The 18,421-nt window shown below is 41.1% G+C and overlaps 1 protein-coding gene across 2 annotated transcripts in view; it reads right to left on the bottom strand.

Annotated features, from left to right (window-relative positions):
- Positions 1-268: 268 nt before the first annotated feature.
- pard3b (par-3 family cell polarity regulator beta) overlaps positions 269-18,421 on the bottom strand; it is a 1,048,449-nt gene continuing 1,030,296 nt past the window's right edge. For both annotated transcript variants that reach the window (XM_033024356.1, XM_033024355.1), the window contains exon 23: positions 269-4,516. In XM_033024356.1, the coding sequence (XP_032880247.1) occupies positions 4,120-4,516 (397 nt within the window). In that variant the 3' untranslated portion in view covers positions 269-4,119. The remainder of the gene's footprint in view (positions 4,517-18,421) is intronic.

The following is an 18,421-nucleotide window of genomic DNA, read 5'->3' on the forward strand; positions in this document are numbered from 1 at the left end:
GATGTTTCGGGTAGAGACCCTTGTTCAGACTGAGGTCTCCCACCTCAGACCCTCCCTCAGTATTAAGAGGGGTCAAACTTCATTCCTTCTGTCCTGAGATGCTGCCTGTTTCGCCGAGTTACTCCAGCATTTTGTGTCTATCTATTGGCTTTTAATCAGGCTTGCTGAAATTAACTAGCCCTTGCCTAAAGCAGAATAAAGCAATGCTCAGGTAAATAATCTGTTTTATAGAAAGTGTGTGTATGGTTGGGCAAAACAATTCATTGACTGTTAATTAATAATAAATGTTTATAAAAAAGAGAAAACAAAAGCACAAGAGGTGGGAGAAAAGTTCTCCAAATCAATCCATAATCCCATTACATTTTTGGCTTCTTGAATTTACATGTTGAATTACTTCAGTGACTATCAATGTTGTTGTAATTGTTCCCTACAAGGACTCATACATAATTTCAGTATCCGGAGAGTCTTTATTATCTCATTCCAACCCATAATTGGAATGAATATCCAGAAGTCATTTACAAGTGATCAACAGCAGTCGTTCTGAATGGCAGCCCAGATTCTACATTTTAGTCATCAATTATGAATATATTTGTAATCACCCTGGATTATCCATTATTCCTTATCTTTAAAATATCAACATTTAAGTTAGATTCCAGGCATGATGAACAGAAAACTAGTCATCAGATGCAATTAGGAAAGTCAAGCTGAAGTTCTGGGTAGAACACTTTGTCAAAAACTTCTTTACATTTTCATTAGATTAGAAAAAAGCAATCACACGCGCCTAGTCAATTCTTCTATACAGGAGATATTTCAACTCTTAATAACAATGATTGCAGCCTGTTCTTTGCTCCTGAATCTCCATTATTCTCTACTTCTGCTACAGCATTTCATCTCTCTTGAGAACCGAGCTTTCAAACGTTCACCTGAGGATATTCTGAACAGGCAGAGTTTAACAAAGTGCCGCAACTGGGCATCCATCACAGTGTCATCACATGAGCAAGGAGAGAGATTTACTGAGCTACAGCTAAATTTGCCAAAGCTCCAGACTTTAAAAAAAAAAATGCAAATAGAAACAGGAAAGTAGCAGGTCACTGCAGATACTGTAGCATAGAGACCACCTCATATGAAGGATACAACACCAAAATGGGTTGAAACAGTAATTTTAATGTTGCAAATTTATCAAGGCATTGGGTAGGGGCTGGCACTACAAGAGAGACTTTCCCTTAAGAATAGAAGAGGTGAGGACATTTTGTAGATGGCAAAAAGAGATCTGTGGGAAATATTTCCTCAATAGGTAAGTTCAGGGTAAAGGAACACAACTAAATTAGTGCAGTCATTTGGATTGCACAAAGAATAGTAGAAATCTGGAAATCTGCCTTTGGGGTGACTGAAATTATTAACTCAGGTGATTTTTCTTTTGCTGAGGAAGTTTGATATTCAAGGAGATTAAGATGGAAATCGGTACAAATTTGCCATAATCTAACCAAACAGCAGATCATGTTTGAGGGAATGAATGGCTATTCCTTTATCTTTGGGGCTGCACAATTGTGCAGCGAATAGAGCTCTTGCTTCACAGCTCCAGTGACAGGTTCATTCCCCACTGAGGGTCCTGTTTGTGTGGAGTTTACCCTGTTACTGCGTGGGTTTCCTCTGGGTGCTCTGGTCTCCCCAAGCATCTCAAAAAGACGTGCAGGTTGAGTGGGAGAGTAGTAGAATCTGAAGGGAGTTGATGAGAATGTTGGGGAGGATAAAATAGAATTAGTGTAGCTTTAGCATAAGTGGTGCTTAATGATCAGGGCAGACATAGTGGGCCAAAGGGCATTTCTATGCCATATGTTCCCATGAACCAAGAATCACCTGTTTAAGGAGCCTCCTTGATTCTACTCACAGATTAGGTGAAGTATATGGTCATCAAAAATAAAGATATGGTGGAATTAACTTGTGGAATAAAAGGTCTTCTCCCGTTCCCATGATGTCACAGGCTTTAGTGTTATTGCAAGATCCACTCAAGGTGACCACAATTCAATTACAGCCATCCCTTTCTCTCTATTGCTCTCTCTTAGGTAATGATTCTGTGGTGGAAAACCACATTAATGAAATTCTGGCATACTGAAACCACATGTAATGGATTAGTTAATCAGGACCCAATGGGTCATCATAAAATGATAACTAATCACACACTGAAAGCTTCAAGCAAATGTAAATTGTTCCATTGCTGCATCATTCAGAGGCCAATCAAATTGTCATGAAAACCTGCACAATATCCCCGAGGGAATCGATTTATCAAGCGGATGTTTTTTTCATTCTTTGAACAATAATAATAATAATAATTGATTGCATAATGAGGGGAGGGCAGTGGGGAAAGAGTTGGTGAGGTAGCATTTCTTCCCATCTCCTTTTGTGTCCATTTGCTGGCTACCTCATCTTGGTAACTTTCCACGATCTTATCTCAACAACTAAGCAGCGAGTGACTGAGGTACATGGAACCAAGGAAGGTGACAGCAGGTGCATCTCAGGGGATTAGCAGACAAATCTGTTCCTCGTGGCCCTGGGCACGAGTGAGTGAGTGAGAGGCAAAAATATCTGGGTAACTTAGCAATAGCAGGTTGACAGATCTGGTTGCCCCTTCCACATTCAGACAATCTGGCGAAGATGATCTCGCTCAGCATAAATCAGCAATTAGACCTTTCTCATTTGTTTGGCTCAGTTGCGATACATACAATTCACGAGCCAGACACACTGAAGAGAGAGTATGACTGGAGGCCTTTTGTCATCAGATCTGGCATCATGCTAGATATTTGATACTAACTGAAGTTGCATTGCGACCAGGAGTTTAATTCTTTCTCTCAACATATTTCTCCTGCACAAAATACGCCTTAAGCCCCAGAAATACATTTTCTATTTAATTACAGGTGAAAAAAGCCAGTTTTAATTAAAGTTAATTACAAAAGCCCTCTTAAACTGACATTTATGGCTGTCCTATATATTTTAAACCAACTGCATGACTTCATTACATGGTGACAGGGGGCTGATGATTCCCTGGAACATACTAAACGGCATCTCTTAGCAGATGGAGAACAGGCTTGGAAACTAGCAGTCACTCTGAAATCACAAATTATATCTTGCTAACTACCAGATATTACAGGCGCATTTGACATATTAAAAGGAATATTATTGCTTGGTTTGTGGAGACATAATAAATTGAATAGCTGCGGCTGAATGAGGCTGGGAGTGACGTCATCTAAAAGAGATGTTGGAAGACTTATCAACTCTTGGGTGCCGCTGATAACGGAGACTACTTACTTGAGAGATAATAGAGGGTGGATTAACAATAAACATTCACCATTTACCATATATGGGAAACTGGTCAAAAACTGTGGCATTCATAATGTTTCTTCTTGGTTAATACCTTAATGTAGCAGTAAACAAGCAGAGTTGGTGTCACACTTCTAAAGTCTGTACCCCAATGGCTTGGCAAAGTTCTTCTTCACTGAAACTTTGCAGGTCATTGGAATCTCGGCTTGGCATTCATACCAATAATATCATGTACAATCCTTCACAGAATGGTCGAAGACCTGCCTATTTATGAATGGCAAATCTTCTCAACGTATAATACAAGAATACAGGGAGAATACCTAGAAGAGGAGGTAATGATTACATTTGGTTCAATAGTTCATATAAAGTCTCTTTAAAAGCTCATCTGAAGCATGTGATCACCTTCCAGCCCAGTAACATGTCGTTAATACATTTATAAGGCATGCCACTTTTAATGTTATACAGAGGCCCAAATACCTTGCAGCCGAATCAACATAGCTGTGAGGTGATATTCTGAGAAAGAATCGGCCATTGCATTATCAGGTCCCTACTATGGGAAGAGCATCCCCCCACTTCAGGGTTAATTTCAGTCAGCTTCTTCCTGTAGCATTGTCCGAAAACCCGGTCAGGGTGGATGGCGCTTCATGGTTTATTTTCATTCTTGTTTCGGGGACATAAACCTATTCTTAAAAGGGGGGGATAAAATGGTCTTTCTCTGGCTGATGGGACAGGAGCAGTGGAGGACCATGCCTGTTGACGTGCCGCCCTTGTGCAATAATGCAACGTCTTGGCATCACCTCCAGGCTAGACAGCCGCAGTCATGCCATTCTTTTGCCTGGGGTCTTGATGCCGGCCATCCTGGTAGGGATACCTGTATCGCTCCGGGCTACCCTCCCTGTACGTCACCTTGCCCTGGTCGTGGTAGCGAGGCATCTTAAAAGTCTGTGTTGGGGACGGAGGCACGTCATGCCTATGGGGTCCCTTGTAGTGCGCTGGCGGATTGTACACTGCCTCCCGTAGTCTGGCACTGCTCACGTAATCAGGCATCCTGGGATCCAGGCGAGCATCAGCAGCATGCCGTGGATAGTTCCCTTGAGGCGGGTATCCAACGGCGTGGTGTTGGGTGCTTAGGTACCTGGGAGGTTCTCTGTCACCGTAGGAAGCTCGGAGCTGATATTCCTCTGGGTCTCCAGGAACATGCCTAGAGTAAAACAAAAATGTTGGTTTTACTTACGACCTGCACAACAACTAGTCACTCACCGCCCCCATGCTTGCTGACCTGCCCTGCTTCCGACATGTACATTTCTTATCAAGGAGCAATGTTTAGGTTTATTATTGTCACGTATACCGAGCTACAGTGAGAAACTTTGTTTTGCATGCTATTCAAACAGATCAGATAATCCTATACATAAAAACCAAACTCAAGTACAAAGGGGAAGATACAACGTGCAGAATATAGTATTCAGCATTGTAGCCCAGTTCCATAGACAAAGTCCATTGTCTGCAATGGGATGGCGGTGAATTAGACAGGAACCTAGCACCAAGGCGAATTCCTTGTATGTGAATACTTGGCCAATAAATTTACTTATTTATGAAAAGATAATTCAGATGCTTGATAACAGAGGAGAAGAATCTGTTCCTGATTCTGATGGTGCACACTTTCAAGATTCTGTATCTTCTGCCCGGTGGGAGTAGGCAGAAGAAGGGTTGGATAAGCATTTGATTATGGTAGCTGCTTTTCCGAGGCAGCATGAAGTGTAGATGAAGTAAATGATGGGAAGTCTGGTCTGAGTGATGGACTGGGCTACATCTGCAACTCTGCAGTTTTTTGCGGTCTTGGGCAGAGCTGATCCTAAACCAAGGTGTGATGCAACCAGACAGTATGTCTTCTATGGTGCATCTGTAGAAGTTTGTCAGAGTCACCTGAAACATGCAGAATGCCCTCTGTCTCCTCAGGGAGTAGAGATCTTCTTGGCTGTCATGTCAATGTGGTTGGTCCATGATAGATCATTTGCATAAGTCCCTTCACAGCGATAAACCCTCCTAATCTCTGTCACGTTCTCTAGCCTCAGAACATTTGAGAAGGCTACAAACCCAACCACTTGCAACCTCAGATTTTAACTGCTGTGTCACTTGTGGTCCTCTCTTTTATGCAACGTCTCCTGGGTCTGGAATTTTCTTTCCAAATCTCTTTAGCTTTTTTGTCTCCTGACATGTGTCTGTTTTTGGCACACAACAGGATGAAGATGTTAGAATGTGGAACCAGAAGTAATCTGCAGGAGTTGAGCAGCATCTGGAGGAGGGGAAAGGGATTGTCGAGGTTTTGGGTCAAAACCATGCATCACGACTGAGCCCCGAGATGAAATACTCTCCAGGTACATGGATGAATGCAACTTCAACAACACTCCAGAAGCTAGTCCTCATGCAACATCTTCCAACTCATGACCTCTACCAGCTAGAAGGATAAGGACAGCAAAAGCAGATGCCACCACCTGGACGTTGCCTCCAAAGCTACATGCCATCCTCATTGGGAAATATATCACCGTTGCCTCACCATACAACTTCCTCGATAACAGCATTGTGTGTATGCCCACACCTGAAGGACTGCAGCGGATCAATAAGGCAGCTCATCAGCACCTTCTCAAGGGCAATTATAGATGGGCAATTAAATGCCTGCTCAGCCTGCAAAGACCAAAGCTCTAGAATAAATTAAAAAAAGACCATTTGCTGGTCTTAAAAAACACTTTGATTAGTAAGGGTGTCTGGGGTTATGGGGAGAAGGCAAGAAAATGGGGTTGAAAGGGAAAGATAGATCAGCCATGATTGAATGGTGGAGTAGACTTGATGGGCCAAATGGCCTAATTTTGCTCCTAGAACTAATGAACCTTTACAGATATCCCAGAGTAGACCCCACACTGTTCCGATGAAGTGTCCCTGACCTGAAATGGTAACCATTCCGAAGATACTGCTGAGTTTTTCCACCATTTTCTGTTTCCTCTTCCCATCTTCATCTTCAGTGTTAACCCTTTGTGCTACTCATTCCTCCCCCACCTTCCGCAATCTAAATCTACCTTGTTTATCCATTTCCAAATTCTGAGGAGTCTTCAAATTGAGAGGCTGACTGTTTTTCTTTCCACATATACTGTCTGACCTGCTATTTGTATGCAGCATTTTTTGATTTTATTTCAGATTTCCAGCACCTGCAGTTGTTTTTCAATTATCAATATTGGCCTTGCCTGGTTATAATAGATAGGCAGATTTACTTTTCACTGGATTGCAGGCTGCACAGAAACCTTGTTAAACACACTAGCAAAATAAATATCACCACAGAACATTCCCCGGTCCACACTTCAGGTATACCATAGCTTGTTGGCATTTGGAATAAAACTATAAATGAGGGTTGAGGTGGAGGCAGTGGGGAAGGTTGTGTGCAGGAGGAGGGTTGTGAGAAAAGAATTGTCCATCACATTATTTACTTTGTTGTTTTAAAAAAGATTGAACATTTGATTGTTTTTATTATGTTATCGATTGGGTACTGTATTTACAGACCTGTTTATGCTGCTGCATTGTTCCGTTTCAGTACATATGACAATTAAACACTCTTGACTCTCTTTGGCTCCTTTCCACCACCACCACTATAAATATGCCCCTCCCTAAAGATCTCATGGTTGATTGAGGAACTGAATGGAGGAGACCTAGGACAGTCCTCCATTGTCAGAGTGAGGCTAAACGCAAATTGGAAGAACAGCATCTCATATTGAGCTTGGGCAGCTCACAGCCCAGTGGCATGAATATTGATTTATCTAACTTCAAGTAACCCTGGCATTCCCTCTCTCTCTCTCTATCCCTCCCCCATATAAGTCACGCCAGCTTCTCGTTTACTCCAAACAAACAGCTAACAATAGCCTGTTTCACTTATCATCGTTGCTTATTTGTATATCTTTCATTCATTGTTCTTTATCTCATTACATCATTGTCTATATCTCTCGTTTCCCTTATCCCTAGTCTGAGGGTCTTGACCCAAAACACCACCCATTCCTCCTCTCCAGAGTTGCTGTCTGTCCTGCTGAGTTACTCCACCTATTCGTGTCTATCTGCAGTCCCTTCCTATACATTTAAAATAGAGCCCACAAGTTATTGTAAACAGTTCATTTTTGGGCAGATCCTAAAAACCCAAAGAGGATTCTCCAGGGTTGTGTGGGATTTGTTTCACAAGAATATTACAGCCAGGCCATGTCAAGGGGAGCTCAGTGGACATCAAGGATGTTAACCAATGATGTTAACCAATGATGAAGAATTTTAGTTATGAGGAAATTTTATCAAGGCTGGAGTTATTTTCTCGAAAGCAGAACTGACCTAGGGAAACAATTGAGGTCCATTTCAAAGATAGGGTAAATAAAAACATCAATAACAAGGTGATTAATTATGGGAGATTTAAGGGAAACAGTTCTCACCCTGAACAATTTTTGAAACTCGCTGATTGAAAGATTGATTAATGGAAAAATACATTTAAACATTTCCAAGTTGTAGAAATGTTGAAATGACCTGTGTATCTCTCTAATTCAATCTTTCTTCTGGTTAAATGGTGGAAAACTACTGCCTGAAAATTGTTAGACACTTCCAGAAAGAATAGGGCCAATGTAGGAATTCCTGTGCTTTCTGAGCACAGTTCAGAGGCAGAATAATGAATGCATGTCTTGAGTGAGTGTGCTTTCTGAAGCTGACCATGTAGGTAGATGATGGGGAAGTGAGGCATTACATCACATTACTTCAAATGGCGATTAAATAGAACAAGATGTCCCTGCCACTACTTCTCAGTGGATTGATAATGCAGTATTTTATAGCATAATGTGACAGGGGATGTTAATTGAAGTGTGACAATCATGCAAGTGCACAAGGCATGCATGATAAAGATCTATATTCATGTCAAAATATCTTCAACACACCAGGGCATCATAGAGCTTATGAACGTGTGCCGCTGTTGCTGCAATAATAGAGGCCATAATTAATTGCATTAAAAAAACAGGGATGGCTAGTTATGACTTTGTGTCTCCTTTTGTAAACCAGTATGTGTAGTTCTTTGTTTCTGCTCTGGGTATCCTGTTTTTTGGGGGGGGGGACAGTACGGCGCCTCTAAAATGTTAAATGTCATTATTTTGTTTTCCGCCACATGGCATCTATCTATCTATTTATCTATCTCTAAAACGCTCATCTTGTTTGTTTGTATATTTGTTTGTTTGTTTCTATGCCAGTCTGTTCCTATATTTGCGCAAAAACAGCACACCATACCTCTACAATTTTTGCACCCCCTTATTCACCATTGGCCTGTGATGTGCGAAAAACAAGTTTTGTTCAGATTGATGCCATATTTTACAAGTTATAGACGTTTTAAATATTACAAAAACTTTAAACATTTGTCCTGCCTGTCAGCAGTGTTCCACTGCACAATGACATCACAATGGGATCTCATTTACATAAATTGCCCGCCAGCAATGTTCCACCCCACAAATACATCACAATGGGATCTCTTTTACATTAAAAAAAATGTAATACTGAGGGTAGGGGAAAGGTGAGGGAGGGAGAGGAGGAGAGGGGAAAGAAGAGGGTGGGTAAAGAGGAGGGGGAGTAAGTGCTGGGGATGAGGGGGACTGGAGGAAGAAAGGGGTAGGAAGAGGGATGGCGAGGCCCACTTGGGGGATCAAGCGTCACAACGTGGATCTCTGGCATCACAACGGGAACCAGTCAGCCGTACCTGCGCAGTTGGGGGCTATGGGTGAGTGGTGGAATTTTGTGTTGGGGGAAACAGGGCACAATGGGTCCCACTTGGTCTAGTGTTTGTTAAAATGCATACCTGCACCATTTTTTCTGCAAATAAAGGGCATTGTTTGCATCACGCGTGCCGCGGTTGTGAAAAGCTTTACTGAGCTTTTCTAATTAATTCTGTACTAATTAATTAATTCCAACTAAGATCTAACTAGTTTGTAGCTAATTAACCTACTAGTGCAACTTTTACAATCTCAGTGAACAACATTTCCAACATACAGACCTTGGATTACGGATAGTTCTCTGAACCCTCAAATAACCCAGGGCGTGCGCAAAAAAACAGCATTAAAACGCGCAGTTCCCTGCCGAGAGGAAGGCAATCGGGAAAATTTTCTGTGGCCTGCAACCAGTCAAGTCCCAACGGTGCCAGACTGGAGAGTTTCAACCTGTTCCCAAATATACAATATAAATAGCTGTTTAGGTAGATCTATAATTTCCATGTATAATACAGTTTCCATAACTGTGGCAAGCCACCAACTTACTGTTCCCTATTCAATCTCAGCATGCCAATCTATTATTGTAATGTCTCGGAAGGATATTGTTTACTCATGTCCTTTGGTTATATTTCATGGAACACCTGTGATCTTTTGCAAAGAATGATCAACAACTGATCTGTTATTTTGCCTCGAGATTTAACTTTGCCACGTATGTTTACACTTCCTCTTGTTATGAACGTGGCCTGCTCATTGGGGTTTTGGATGTGGTCTCTGGCTGGCTGTTTTGACTGTGGTACAGACGGCAGATGATTCTTGCTGGGGCCTCACCTGCATGACACACATCACTCCCGCATGTTCTTTGTTGTGACCTTCTATCTCTTATGTGAGATTGCACTGAATGCACAGGTCAAAAGCAGTCTGTCTGGCCCAACCGGTTACATGTCAGAGAAGCACCTTTCCAATTCTCTTCATCTAACCCCACCAGTATATCCCTTTATGGCTTTTCATCTTGTATGCCAACTTTTCTCCTCCTTGAAAGAACCCATGACATTTGCTGAGACTATTCTATACAGTAGAATGTTCCATATTCCAACCACTTTCCTGGTTAAAACATTTCTTCTAAACTCATTGGAATGTACAAAGTAATTGTGCAGTAAACCCTCATTATAACAGACCATAAGGATGCTATGATGCTGCAGGGTGACTTGGATAAGTTGGATGAGTGGGCAGAAGCATGGCTGATGCAGTATAAATGTGAGGTTATCTACTTTGGAGGCAAGAACAGGAAGGCAGATTATTATCTGAATGTGCCAGATTAAGAAAAGGGGAGATGCAACGAGACCTGGGTATGCTTGGACATCAGTCACTGAAAGTAAGCATGCAGGTAAGCAGGCAGAGAAGAAACTAATGGCATGTTGGCCTTTATTGCGAGAGGATTTGAGTTTAGTAGCAAAGAGGTCCTGGTGCAGTTGTACAGGGTCCTGGTGAGACTGAGTATTGTGTGCAATTTTCGTCTCCTAATTTGAGGAAGGACATCATTGCTATTGAGGGAGTGCAGCATAGGTTCACCAGGATAATTCCCAGGATGGTGGGACTGACATGATGAAAGAATGGGTCGACTGGGCTTGTATTCACTGGAATTTAGAAAGATGAGAGGAGATCTCAGAAACATAAAATTCTTAAAGGATTGGACAGGCTAAATGCAGGAAAAATGTTCTTGGTGTTGCGGGATTCCAGTACCAGGGGTCGCAGTTTAAGAATAAGGGGTAGGCCATTTAGGTGTGAGATGAGGAAAAACTTTTTTTACCCAGAGAGTTGTGAATCTGTGGATTTATCTGCCACAGAAGGTAGTGGAGGCCAATTCACTGGATGTTTTCAAGAGAGAGTTAAATTTAGCTCTTAGGACTAAAGGAATCATGGGATTTGGGGAAAAAGCCGGAGCGGGGTACTGATTTTGGATGATCAGCCATGAATATATTGAATGGCGGTGCTGGCTCGAAGGGCCAAATGGCTACTCCTGCACCTATTTTCTATGTTTCGATGACATCAACCATAAACAAGAACCCCATTTCTAACCTGCTTAACCTGTTGAGTGTACAAATTTATTTTTAACAGTTAAACATGTATTTTTGTAACTGCAAGCTAAAATCCTAAAATGTATTTGTTACATTGCTTAATGGAGTTAAGTGTTGATGGAAGCAATTGCTTGTCAATTTCAATGTATTGTCAATTTCAATGGCCTCCGTTGTGTAACATTGACCTCCGTTGTGTAACTAGCAGCCAGTGTTCTTAAAGAGAGAGAGTTTGCACTAACCAAAATCTGTTATAAAGAGGTCCGTAAGAACAAGGGTTTACTGTATACTCATGTGGGCCTCTGGTTTGGAAATATTTTTCTCTTGGTCTGTATCATTAAATCTCTTTGTAATCTTAATGGCCACTGTCCACACTGCCTTCTTATGTTATGCAGATTAGAGCAATGCACAATGTTGGGTGCTCTAAACAAGATTATCAATGCATTTTACAGGACTACTTCTTACCATTCTCTCTTTACAAACGAACAATAATGTTTAAGTGGCTTATTCTGTGACCCCCTTATTAATCTGTACTGTTACCTTTAGTGATTTTATATCCATGCCACTAGAACGCTTTGCAACATTTTAAGACTTTTATTCTCTCAGGACAAGGTGAGTTCATTAGTCCTTTGTCCAGAAAACAGTGCTTCACAATTCAGAGCTGGCATGTGGGTAATTTCTGAATGGACACGATGCCAGTATTAATCCTCGTAGAATGCTACATCCCGCACTATCTCTTCCTTACAGCTTGCACAATGGCTTGAGTGAGTAATGGATTGAGCTATGTACAGCAAGAAACTGAGATGTAAAGACCCAAGGTAGCCCTAGTCTGGCATTAAACAAGCTAGATGGGCACTACTAGATCTGCAGCAATGTTGCAATACACATTGTGTAGAGATGTTACAAAACTTACCTTCAGCGGCGCTGCAGTTGTGCCACTGGCCATGTGCGCGACATTATTAAAATCCAGTTTTCTACCGCCTGTCCGACTTCCAATCCCGATTTTTTTTTTTTTTAAATCGCGAGACAATTTCATAATTATATTAAAATAAAAAGTGACTTCTAACGCCATCAACACCTACAACGTGACGGATCTGAAGTACGGGACAAAACACGGTGTAAGTCGTATATTTTACATATAAACTTGCTTCTTGGGATGACGTTAATCAATCCTCTATAAACGAAAATGTGATTTGGGCCCGATATGAACCGGCAGTGTTTTTCCTGCCGATATGGGGTTCAAATTCACCGCAAATGCAACGTTCCAATCGATCGCGTTCCAGAAGCAAGATGATTAAAATGCCCATTTATTTTGGAGATAAGCCGTCTAAATTGTCTATATTTTGTTTTATTCTCTCTCTCCATGATCATTATTTTTTAAACTAAATATTCACAACAGTTTGAGACATGTATTGTGCAAAAAACAATAATTTGATTATATTTTGGGTGGATGTTTCTAGATTAATTTATGGGAATTAAACATTAAATTCCTTCCATCTGGGATATAAATTCATGACAGTGAGATTTAAAAATCATGTTATATTGTGAATTCTTGTGTGAATGGAATTAGCTTATTATTTGGATACTTAGACTATTTTTAAAAATTATCCTTTTCATAAGAAATTGAATCTACAGGACATTGTTAATGGGAAAGTAGTGGGCAGAAAGGAAGGACATGTGTGGTTTGAAGAGCAAAAACTTGTAGTTTAAATTGCCAACATTGAAAAGTTGAGGAAAAACAAGGTGTACAGAGTTACTTATTGGTTACAATCTGATGAGTATGATGATGCTACTGATTATGATATGCCAATGTACCAGCTAGCAACTGATCTTCTCCATAAAGACTTGGCCTATTGCTAGAAATTGTAATTTATTCACCTATCTGTTACGGATTTACACATACAATAATATTAAAGTTCTGATCTTGAGAATATCACATTTTTGAATTTTCAAGGCAGTCTGGGTGTTTATTACTGTTTCCGTCACAACGGTCAATTTTGTAATTAACTACAATTAGGTAATTAACTAATTATATGCTTTAATTTCAGGTCATCCAAGTAAGATGTTTTATATTTGTTTCAGAATGCTTCAATCTATTATAACTGAAAATTTCATTCATTTCTCTTAATTTTTAAGAAAGTTATGGGCTTTTGACTGTCCTTGATCACAGCTTTTGTGTTAAGTCAATGGAAAAGCAATAGGGAACAAGATGCTAATTTCCGAGTATGAAAATGGCCATAACGTTTTTAATACGAAGATATGAAAGTGAATTAGGTGTCAAATTAAACTTCTTTTTATGCTTTATCTGATGAGATAAATTGCAGACAATTTTTAAAATCTCAAAATTTTGTAACATTGCTACATTGTGTAAGAAGGAACTGCAGATGCTGGTTTAAACCGAAGATAGACACAAAAGGCTGGAGTAACTCAGCGGGTCAGACAGCATCTCTGGAGAAAAGGAATAGGTGACGGTTCGGGTCGAGACCCTTCTTCAGACTGAGAATCAGGGAAAGGGAAACGAGAGGTATAGACGGTGATGCAGAGAGATATGGAACACCTTGAACTCTTATGATTGCAACACTTAGAAGTTGAACTTAAGGCTGCAACACTTAGACATGAGGTTGCAACATCTAGATCTCAGGGTCAAGCTTACAAACACTTGGCTTGAGCTGTTATACTTGTACATCTGACACTGATCATTTTAAGTTTGCTTCAGTTGAGGCTACACCACTTAGACCCGAGCTGTTATAGTTGCATCACGTGCCTTCGGTAGTCAAGTATACATCACTTGCTTTTGGCAGACTCCACTGCATCATTTTTTGACAGCAGTTCAAACTGAATCACCTAACCCTCACACAAGTAAGAGTACAACATTTAGACCTAAGCAATTAAGGTGGAAACAATTGACTTTAATAGTTAAGATTACAAAATGATCTGAACAATTAAGAGTAAAGTCAATACTTGATTATGTTGTCATCAGCAGCAAAATATTCAAGTGCATCATCTTTCCAATGCAGTGTTCAAAATAGGCACTAAATCCATATTAATGTGGCTCAGAAGAGAAACTTTGATTTCTCTAGTATTTTTCAGAACCTCCAAACATGCTTACAACTAATTAAATTATTTTAATATGCAGCCTCCTGTAATAAGGAAATGCAACACATCATCTGCTCCCAGCACAGTCCCTTAAGCAGTTTTTTTTTAATTGGCAAAGGCAAAGAGAGGAACTTGGTTGTTTCTCCTGAAAACACTCGCCCAAGCCAGGACCTCTATTTACTGGACCATCATGAAACATTTGTGTGTGCCACGAGTATAATACAAAATGTAAGTAATTTGCTCAAAGTCGTTGTGATTTTCTGCAATGGTATTTTGACAGATTAATCAAAGGGATTTCTAGAATAAAATGTAAATTGATTAATTGTAATGTAATTGTAAATGGCCCCTGGTGTAGGCAGCTACTAGGAAAAATAGGAAGGTTTTAATGTTCAGGGTTTATCATCAAACCCGCCGACATGGGAGGTGCCGTGGTAGTCTGGCGCGTTGAGCTCTACCGGGTCGAGGCCAGACGACAACTCTCAAGTCACCTCCTCCTACTTATCCTTGGACCATGACCCCACAGATGAGCACCAGGCCTTAATCTCACACACCATTTCTAATTTCATCACTTTTGGCTGTCTGCATTCCACAGCCTCCAACCTTATCGTTTCTCAGCCATGTACAGCCTGGTTTTATCTTCTCCCCAAAATCCATAAACACAACTGCCCTGGCAGACCCATTGGTTCTGCCTGCTCCTGTCCCCGGAAATGATTTCCACGTACTTCGACTCCATCCTATCCATCATCAACTTCACCACCAATTTCCATCCTGCACTCAAATTTACTTTGACCATTTCTGACACCTCCCTCCCCTTTCTTGATCTCACCGTCTCCATCACAAGAAATAGACTATCGACTGATGTCTATTACAAACCCACTGACTCCCACAACTATCTCGACTACACTTCTTCCCACCCTGCAAAGACTATCCCCTACTCCCAATTCCACCATCTACGCCATATCTGTGCACAAGATGAGGTGTTCCATACCAGGACAGCCAAGATGTCCTCATTCTTTAGGGAATGGGGGTTCCCCTCTCCCATCATAAATGAGGCCCTCACTCGTGTCCCCTCGGTACGCCGCAGCTCCACCCTTGCACCCCTCATCACAACAGAGCCACCCTAGTCCTTACCTTCCACCCCATCAGCAGTCACATACAACACATAATCCTTCAAAATTTCTACCACATCCAACGGGATCCCACCATTAGCCATATTTTCCTATCTCCACCCCTTTCCACCTTCCGCAGAGACCGTTCCCTCTGCAACTTTCTGGTTAATTCATCCCTTCAAAAACAAACCACCCCCTCCCCAGGTACCTTCCCCTGCAACCGCAGAAGATGCAACATCTGTCCCCATACCTCCTCCCTTGACTCTGTCCAGGGACCCCGACAGTCCATTCAGGTTAGGCAGAGGTTCACTTGCACCTCCTTCAACCTCATCTACTGTATTCATTGTTCAAGATGTGAACTCTTATATTTCGGCAAGACCAAACGCAGACTGGGCGATCGTTTCGCTGAACACCTTTGCTCAGTCCGCCTGCACCAACCTGATCTCCCGGTTGCTAAACACTTTAATTCTCCTTCCCATTCCCACACTGACATTTCTGCCTCGGTCTCCTCCATCGTCAGAGTGAGGCTAAACGCAAATTGGAGGAACAGCATCTCATATTTCAGTTGGGCAGCTTACAGCCCAGTGGTATGAATATTGATTTCTCTAACTTCAGCTAGCCCAGCATTCCCTCACTCTCTATCCCTCCCCCACCCACATCGCATGAGCTTCTCGTTTTCACCTAACAAACAGCTAACAATGGCCCGTTTCCTTTATCAGTTCATTTATCTCGCTACATCATCGCCTATATCTCTCGTTTTCCTTATCCCTAACCAGTCTACCCGAAACGTCAACCATTCCTTCTCTCCAGAGATGCTGGTTGGCCTGCTGAGTTAATCCAGTTTTTTGTGTTTAACTTAGGTTTAATGTTCATGGGCATTTAAATGAGTAGTGTGCAGGAAAAGAAAAGGGTGGAAACACAATTGCCTTGGGAGTCAGCATACCCTTAATGGGCTGAATGGCCCTCTATTATAAGGGAAAATACATTTGCTAATGTAAAAAAATCTGAATCAACAATGTTGCATCCTTCAAGATCTATAAGGAGCAGTGCTTTCTTGTGATGGTACATGGCGAGATATTAAAGATATTATAATTTTTATTCAATCTAAAAACTAGATGTTCATGTTGTTTTAATTTTTAACATGACAAAGATTACTAAAATTAAAAAAAATTAATTTCTTAATTAAATTAAGAAGTCAGACTTAAGCAAGCTTTAGCTTAAGCAGCTTATAGGACGATGATCCACCATAAATACCAGCGGCAAGGAACGATATGCGTTCCAGTACATTTATGTCTACAAAAAAAAGCTCTGACAATGAGTGAAGGAAGTATCAGAGGTAGAAAGGGGTGGAATAAAAGTATGAGCATTTTAAATCTGACTGGACAGAGTTAATGCTGTCTCAATGGTCAAGGCACAGGATTGCTGCACTGGTGTGTGAGGGCATTGGCAGAGGACAGTAATTGTGCATTATAAGGAGAGAGATTGGCAGCAGCTTGAGGCTCTTTCAGAGGAATAGCAAAAATGAATTAGTAATATTCTTTCAATTCATTTAGCTTCAGTCAACGGCTGAGAAATCAGATAATGCTGCAATTTAATCTAATCCTTCGCAATCCTGTTCATAGAAAAAAACATTGGGTCCACCCCTCCTCTGTTAATAGTTGTTCACCACCCTGTATTTTAAAATTCTTCATTTGCAAACTGCCAGTAATACTAATTCTGTTTTCTTTAAAATATTTATTATGTAATTAAAATTTAAGTAGAAATTGCCTGTGACAATACATGTAGAGAGTTCAGACCACAAATGTGAGAGGGAGTAACTAGTATAGTGATCGCAGGCAGTGTTCAGTGCCAGATTTCCCTTATTTTTCAGTATCAAACCTCTAAGTTCACATACATTGTGGGAAAAGGGTAAGCAAACATGTCAGGTTGCAATTACACACTCCTGCCGGTGCTAATGCGCCAACATTTCAACTGTGGGAGTGGGACGTTACGACATATTGTTTGACTTCTACAGGCATAATATTTCTGAGCCATACCCTTAAAATAGCAGAAGAGAATAGAGATATGCATAGAGCCAATGGGAGAAAGGAAACTGATGTTGTGCAGAAGAGATAATGTGTACTGGGTGCCAAAGGATGATCACTATAATGTTGCAACTCAATGCCATATAACTTCCCAAAGTAAGTGGAAACAATGGCACCTTGTTTGACAGCAACACTGCTGCAGAAACATGGTTATTCAAACCTCTTAGTTGAGAGGCAGTATGCAGACAAAACCTAAAGGCCGGGTTCCAAACCATCACTGGCTCAGTCAAAGGGATGGACCATGCACTCAGCATCCCAAGGCAAAAAGGCCTCTTCCACTCTGCCTTTGCACTATATCATAATGCCATCTGCTGACAAATGTTCAGGTCAGATGTGGATCAAATCCCATATCTCAGGTCGCCTTTCAACAGAGGCAAATATTGATGATAAAATTCAACTTTACCTTCAAAGCTCCTGCATAGCCTAGAGTTGATTGAGAGTAATCATAGTAGTAACAAAGACTTCATGCCTGGCACAAAACCTCTGGTCCACTGCACAGCAGTGATCCCTGTATTTACCAAAATACTTTTGAGATCTGGGCTACCAACAGCTGGCTTCTCAAGGCATGGATTAGATACCATCAACACTGTCTCAACAATATCTTCCATGTTCATTGGAAGGAAAAACAAACCATCATCAGTTTCCTCGCTCAAGCCAAAGCAGGTGCTTTAGCTGACCGAGGTCCTGCTTATATTCAGTTTAGTTTCACGTGTACCGAGGTATAGTGAAAAGCTTTCACTATAGATACATGATAAGGGAATAATGTTTAGTGCAAGGTAAAGCCACTCAGTCATTTAATTTTTGTTCGCATTCCCTACACTAGATCTATTCCAAATGCTGGCATGGGGAGTGATAACCACATGGTTATATGAGAAGATTCAAAACACAACATCCCCATCAACTCCTGGAAACCTCTGGGCCATGACTACTTCAAGTGGAGAAAGGAGCAATCAAGAACTAGAGGTCAGTGGGAAAGTCAGTGGGAC

This window comes from Amblyraja radiata, chromosome 7 (genome assembly GCF_010909765.2).
Source record: "Amblyraja radiata isolate CabotCenter1 chromosome 7, sAmbRad1.1.pri, whole genome shotgun sequence".
Taxonomy (NCBI): Eukaryota; Metazoa; Chordata; class Chondrichthyes; order Rajiformes; family Rajidae; genus Amblyraja; species Amblyraja radiata.